We start from the raw sequence: 6524 nt of genomic DNA on the forward strand, positions 1-6524 counted from the left end.
ATTACAATCCTTTAAACTCACTAAACTACACTGTCTACAATCCAAATATCATTTAAAATTGGCAAAATTGCCCATAACTCCTTTGTGGTTTCAAAACTCAGAGTAAATTCCCCATCTATTTTAAAAATTGCATGGTACCCCCTTATACTTTAAAAAATATTGCATTAAACCAATTTGTAGTTTCGAAACTAAACATAAATCCCCTGCCATGCAAAACATATAGATAGTCATCTTCTTCTTATCACAAGAGGAAAGTTTAGGATGGATTTTTATGCAATATTTTGAAAGTATAAGGGGATATTGTGTAATTTTTAAAATAGAAGAGAATTTAAGCTAAACTTGGAGTTATGATTTTAAAATTTTGCCTTTAAAATTTGATTCGAATTATTTGAAAAATAAAAATATACAATATACAATAAGTAGAATTGCGCTCAGTTATCTTGGGTCATCGTCCCAAACGGAAAACCAATTTGAGGGGATTTACTGCATATATGTTGTTGGATAATATCCTCTGCCCTAAGCAAACCTGTCGATCTCTTTGATTGCTTGGATTTGGGAGTTGAGAGTGAGCAAGGATTTCTTTTATGTTGACATCCTATTGCTCCATTCTCAGCTTAGGTAAGAATTGTTGTCTTCCAGGGTCAAGGGAAATGGCGTGCCGAAGCGTTCTGAAGACGGTCTTCGTCCATCGGATACTTTTGCCTAAAAATACTTCCAATCTCTCAACTACGACGCCGATTTTGCGCAATAAACTTTCGGTAAATCACAAGACTTACCGTTTCGTAAGCAATTGCTCAAATGCTGGAAGCCTACCTTCATCCAGCGATGATTCCGAGCAAGACCCGCCGCAGGAAGCCGTTCTGAAGGCAATTTCAGGTATTTTGCAGAATCTTAATCTACAGCCGGCGCTGTTAAGTTTTTGAATCATATGTGCGTCTTCCACTGCAGCGATGCTTGATTGATAATGTTAACGATGCGTCGTATGGTTTATTCAATCTTTGTTCTTTGTATCTTAGCATGTAGGATAAGGTTGCGTATGATGAGAGTGATCCATTTGCTTATGAATTATAGCTTTGTTTGGTACAAGAGAATCTATGTGTGGGAAATGAAACGTCAAATGCATCGAAGTATTATAATTTGTTGTCGTGACTTTCAATTTAGTTTCAAATCCATTTGGTGTTTGTTGAGAATGTGTTAGGAATGTCTGCCGGAAAATTATAAGGTTTTTAACAATGTTATTTGTGTAGTAAGCGTTTTCGAATGCCATCTTACTATAAAAATTGGACACGTTCATTCTATAGTCATTTGATGTGGACCTCCTAAAAGGATCTACTAAATTCATGGAGTTGTTCAAAGAATCAAAACGAATGTAATCTGACAAGCAATAGTCTGATCTAACTGAGTTTTTGTCGGGGAATCCAGAAGTTTCCAAGACTGAGGGAAGGGTGGGACAAAGTACTAATGTCATCATCGGAGGCACAGTGACTGATGATTCGACGAAAGAGTGGCGTGCTCTAGACCAGAAGGTATGTCCTCTGAAACATGTGATGCAAAAGCAAAGACTATCTTGTCTCGATTACGAAGATATTTTGTTGCACTAAACTTAGGATATACGGTGGAATGGGTACCATTAGGTTCTATAAACTAGTTTCATCTTGCTCTAATAAGATATGCTCGAGAATTAATCTTTGATACACTTTCAGGTGAACACTTATCCAACTGTTCGAGGATTTACAGCAATAGGAACTGGAGGTGATGACTTTGTGCATGCCATGGTTGTAGCTGTTGAATCAGTACTTCAAAAGACAATCCCGGAAGTAAGCACATCTATTTTCAATTTTTTTTTGTGTGTGTAGCATGCATTTAGAAGAACTAAGCAAGATTAGGATCTAAGGTGTGGCTTTTCATGGCTTTTTTCAGTTAGATTGAATTGTTTGGTTTTTACATCTACAGACTGAGTTCCTTTTACTTCAGCCCCGGTTAGATATGTTTTTTGGAAGTTTTGCAGTTTTGGAAATTTTGGAGAATAGCAAAATGTTGAGGATTTGATATAATGTTTTGTGAGAGGAAATATGTTCTTGATGTGACGTTTTTTTAAAAATGGTTCTATAGATAAATAGTACCAAAAGTGATATTTTGGTATATATTAAATTTTGTCAACTATTATTTTATTGAAGTGCACTAGATGTTTTTGTATCGAGATGAAGTGTAAAACGCTATTTCATCTTGTCAAGTGACAGTTTGAGAATTTGGGACAAATAAACATAATGCAGTTGCTGCTGTTGAGGCTAATCTATGGAACGTTATGTCTATGAAGACATTTCTTACTATGCTTTCCTGAGGAGCTCCTTATAGCTCTTAAGATCCAAACAACAATTTTCAGTTTATTAAACCCACCATGAATGATACAAAAAAATTCCTCAAATGCTGCCAGGTGTTCATTCAATCTTCTTTCCCTTTTCATTTTTTTCTATACATTTTAGTCTTTATGTTGGATTCTTTTTTGAATAGAGAAAAGAAAGAAAACAACGTAAAAACACTAAAATTTTTCATGGGTCCGTCAGTCTAGTCTCCAGTTTTGTAATTCAAGTTAATCGATGTAAATGACATAATGAAGTTATTGTTTTGCTACAGGATCAAGTGAAACAAAAATCATCCTCAGGTGGCAAATATGTTTCTGTTAACATTGGACCAGTTCAAGTTGTGTCCTTTGAACAGGTCCTCCTCCTCTCTCTCTCTCTCTCTCTCTGAGCCTAATGAACTTCCGCAAGGCTTACCAAACCTACTAATCTAGGAAGTAGATAATAGATTATTATGACAAATTTTGTTTCCTAACAATTTCACTGATCATGTTTTTCCAGGTCCAAGCGGTGTACAGTGCCATGAGAAGAGATGACAGGATGAAATACTTTTTATAAATCTAGTCCAACGGCTAAGCATCTAGATTGTCATGCCATGCTTACCCTTGTTTTATCTCTGGTTTATCCATGGAACCATCAACGATCTATTATCTGCAAGTCATTCTAGATTTAGGCTAGCTCTAGAATTCTTGCTTGTGCAGCAGCCATGTCAATATCCAACCTCTAAACTACATTATGCATTACATTTAGTATTTATATAGATTCAATTTTATACGTCTATAACTCTCCCTAACGAATCTCATCTGACTTTCTCGATTCTGTAGAACTTCATTGAATTGTATTGAGATTTTTCACCTCTAACTGTGTTGATGCTTTTTAGTTTGTCTAAGATTGTATTTGATACTTGGTTGTTTGAATATGACTCCTCTCTGTTGGCCTGTATTCACATGGAGTAAGTCATGTCGTGAGAGTTCCTTTCTACCTGGTGTTGTTCATCTCTTGTCATAAAGTTGTATTTTATTTTTTTTTTCATTTTGTTTTAATTTTTTTATTGTTTTGGATATTGAATAATTGAAGTTTGACAAAAGTTTACGATACCAAGCAACTTCTTCTTGTTCTTTACACATCAACCATTTTCTTCTTTCGAAAGTGATATTTGGGTAACCCCTATGTGCCTTTTTTCTTGCAATTCCAAGATGCCGTGATAGCAAAAATCCAAGGTATGTGAAGAAATAATAGGCAACGTTATTGTAGATTGTCTACATCTCTAACTAACCATCTTGACTGCCTCCATTTATTGTCCAATTGCTTGACCCTTCTGCCCCACACCTTTCACCATCTCCATACTTCCTCAATTCAACAGATTTTGAAAGTTTGATTAATTACTCTTCTTGCAGGAACGAAAAGGAAAAACTTTCCCTTGTTATCGGCATTCCTTCGAGTTCATATAGCACCATCTTCACACTGGTATGCGTAATTTTATACCTATTTTCCTTTATTATGAATAATGATTAGATGTAGTTTTGAGAACATTATCTATGGAATGATCGTAATTTTTTGTGAATATGTGTGTAAGAGTCTAAAAGTTGCACTTTTAAACAATTTATAATGATCGTTATTATATATATATAAAAAAAAAAGTATTATCTTTTTCATAAGCTAGAGTCGAATGCATAGGTATGTCCAACATTTATTAATCCCAATGGTTCTTAATAGCTCAAATTGTCACTGTCACTCTTTATATTAGTCATTGTTTAAGATTTTAGCAGGTAACCTCTCACTGTTGTGTAAACCATATTTTAATAAATATAGTTGAAGACCATAAATAAGCTTGTTATAAAAAAAAGATTGTTAATATAATAATCGTACATATATGTATATATATTTAGAAACCCTGACATCAGAGAACAATCGACTAAACTTGGACCAATAATGATTTTTATATAGCGATAATTGCAAAACATGAGAAAACAAAATGTCTGTTATGAAGGAATATTGTACGAATCGATTATGATCAGTTCACTGTTTATTGAATTGAGATTTTAGGCTTAACTGGTGATATATACATTTCCTTGTGCTTATTTAACCTGGGAAAAAAAAAAAAAAAGAAAAAAGAAAGAGGAAGTAGTTAATAAAATAGTCACTTCATTAGACTATAGAATTTAGAAGTTGTTTGTATAATTCTTTGATTCAAGAGGAACTTTTTTGCCTTTTTGATGTTCTTATAATTGTTGAAATGAGTTGGCTTATGCTATAGTCATAGATCAATAATTTGATGAGTCTAAAAGTTATTAGCCATATTATTCTAATATATTATTAAACACTAACCTCTGGTTTTCATTTGCTGTGCCTGTCAATATCTGCCTTATGCTATTTGTCGATGGCATGGCGGCTGGTTTAATTACTTAATTAATGGTGTCTCACTTGGAAATAAAGAGATTTAAATATATTCATAGTAGGTTTGAATCCCGCAAGATCTGTTCATTTCGCTCTTCTTTTTCTTCTCTAGTTTCTTGTAATCGAGACGAGGCTTCCATCATGCTGCACAACATTGAAGGACAAGCAAGCCCAGATCAAGAATCGAAGGTATGATCGAATGCATATATATATGTCTGTATGTATGTATAATCCCAAAATTTTGAAGATCCTCTTGTTAAGACTGTGTTTTGGTTATGTTAGAATTCTGTAGAGTACTGTGATGTAGGAGAAGACTTGGCGTCCTCAACTTGTTCGTGTATGTCGATACCGAGTTTGCCTGCAAGCCCAAACAGCAGTCGACCTACGAGTATGGTCATCAAGGTGCGTTATCCTCTTTTTCGTATGTATAATAATATCCTTGTCCTTTGTTTCGATGATGAACTTTTGTCTGGAAGCAGAAGGTGAACACGGTGATTCCCGCGCACCTGGTGGCTGCAGCCATGTCGACCCTCCATGGGCTCGACCTCAGGTGGTCGGGCCCGATCACTCCAACCGAAATGGAATACGTCGAGCAGTATGTCTTCGCCCGGTACCCCGAGTACTCCCACGGCCTCGTCGACAACGACAACAGCGAACGTGGCGACGATGACGTCTCCTCGTCGAACAACCGGAAGAACTCCCCAAAATACGCCCGAGACAATTTGTCGACGCCGCCCTCCTACGCATCCCACATGTCGAAAATCCACCTCGACCCCTCGAAACTCCTCGACATCCTTGACAAGAAAGCGTTGTCGACGTTCATCTCCATCCCGGAAATCCAGGCCCGCAACCGCGCCCTCCAGGGCTGCGGTCTTGCGGAGAACGACTACTGCGTCGTATTCTCCCCGACCGTGCGGGAAGCCATGGTCTTGGTCGGCGAGTCGTACCCGTTTTTCCGAGGGAACTACTACTTGACCGCCCTGCGGGACGACGATGCGATCAGGGAATTTGCGACAGGGAAGGAGTCGAAGGTGGTGGGGGCTCCGGAGGCGTGGCTGGATCTGAGGATCAAAGGGTCGCAGCTGAGCCAGTACTTTCGGCGGAAATGCAAACACGTCCCGAAGGGGCTGTTTGCGTACCCGGCATGTGCCAACGGGGCTCGGTCGACCATGCACTGGATATCGGAGGCTCATCGCAACTCTTGGCATGTGCTGCTCGACGCCACGGAATTGGACGTCGGGAAGGATGAGCGGATGGCGCTGGCGCTCCACCGCCCTGATTTCGTGGTGTGCGTCGATGTGGAGCGGAGGATTGTGTGTTTGTTGGTGAGGAAGGATTCTTTTGAGACACTTGTGTAACTTTATTATTTGTTTTTGAGTTCCAACATCCATGCAAATTTCAGGCCTAATATTATGGGGTTTGTTTATTTATATTTTATCATTTTTTTTATATTGTATTTAACATTAAATTTAATTTCAAAACATCAAAATTTAATAGTTAAATAAAAATAAACGATTCCAAAATGAACAATTAATTACATAAAATATTATTAAGTGTAGATTTTATACTACTAGTTATATAGTATTAATATATGCATTATCATCTGATAGAAAATTATCTATTTGGACATTTTTATTAAACATGGATCATACAATACAACACAATTTTATGATATTTTAAAATTTACAGGATTATAATAGAGTATTTGTGGTGTGAAAGTTAAAGTTAGATTAAAAAACAAAGAAACACAATCGTAATGATATGCCT

General features: G+C 36.9%; 2 protein-coding genes across 3 annotated transcripts; both read left to right on the plus strand.

The window, feature by feature from the left end:
* Nucleotides 1-438: 438 nt before the first annotated feature.
* LOC127245651 (uncharacterized) lies at nucleotides 439-3116 on the plus strand. 2 transcript variants are annotated; one of them, XM_051266653.1, is made up of 5 exons: nucleotides 439-876; nucleotides 1426-1526; nucleotides 1704-1817; nucleotides 2635-2718; nucleotides 2862-3116. In XM_051266653.1, the coding sequence occupies exons 1-5, from the start codon at nucleotides 585-587 to the stop codon at nucleotides 2916-2918; spliced, it is 648 nt and encodes a 215-aa protein (XP_051122610.1). In that variant the 5' UTR covers nucleotides 439-584; the 3' UTR covers nucleotides 2919-3116. The 2 variants fall into 2 exon arrangements, with proteins under 2 accessions (XP_051122610.1, XP_051122609.1); XM_051266652.1 differs by having other exon boundaries at nucleotides 440-876; nucleotides 1423-1526.
* A 253-nt stretch (nucleotides 3117-3369) lies between these two features.
* On the plus strand, nucleotides 3370-6178 carry LOC127245650 (uncharacterized). The gene is made up of 4 exons (XM_051266651.1): nucleotides 3370-3827; nucleotides 4870-4946; nucleotides 5040-5159; nucleotides 5237-6178. Exons 2-4 carry the CDS (start codon nucleotides 4899-4901, stop codon nucleotides 6113-6115), a joined length of 1047 nt encoding a protein of 348 aa, XP_051122608.1. The 5' UTR covers nucleotides 3370-3827; nucleotides 4870-4898; the 3' UTR covers nucleotides 6116-6178.
* The last annotated feature ends 346 nt before the right edge of the window (nucleotides 6179-6524 follow it).

Source organism: Andrographis paniculata, unplaced genomic scaffold, assembly GCF_009805555.1.
Source record: "Andrographis paniculata isolate CXL003 unplaced genomic scaffold, ASM980555v1 Contig22END, whole genome shotgun sequence".
Classification (NCBI taxonomy): domain Eukaryota; kingdom Viridiplantae; phylum Streptophyta; class Magnoliopsida; order Lamiales; family Acanthaceae; genus Andrographis; species Andrographis paniculata.

Coding starts and splice junctions, on each gene's coding strand:
- LOC127245651 (XM_051266652.1), top strand. CDS start 585: ATGTTGACATCCTATTGCTCCATTCTCAGCTTAGGTAAGAATTGTTGT. Junction 877..1,422: donor CGTTCTGAAGGCAATTTCAG/GTATTTTGCAGA, acceptor CGGGGAATCCAG/AAGTTTCCAAGACTGAGGGA. Junction 1,527..1,703: donor GGCGTGCTCTAGACCAGAAG/GTATGTCCTCTG, acceptor ATACACTTTCAG/GTGAACACTTATCCAACTGT.
- LOC127245650 (XM_051266651.1), top strand. CDS start 4,899: ATGCTGCACAACATTGAAGGACAAGCAAGCCCAGATCAAGAATCGAAG. Junction 4,947..5,039: donor GCCCAGATCAAGAATCGAAG/GTATGATCGAAT, acceptor TGGTTATGTTAG/AATTCTGTAGAGTACTGTGA. Junction 5,160..5,236: donor CTACGAGTATGGTCATCAAG/GTGCGTTATCCT, acceptor GTCTGGAAGCAG/AAGGTGAACACGGTGATTCC.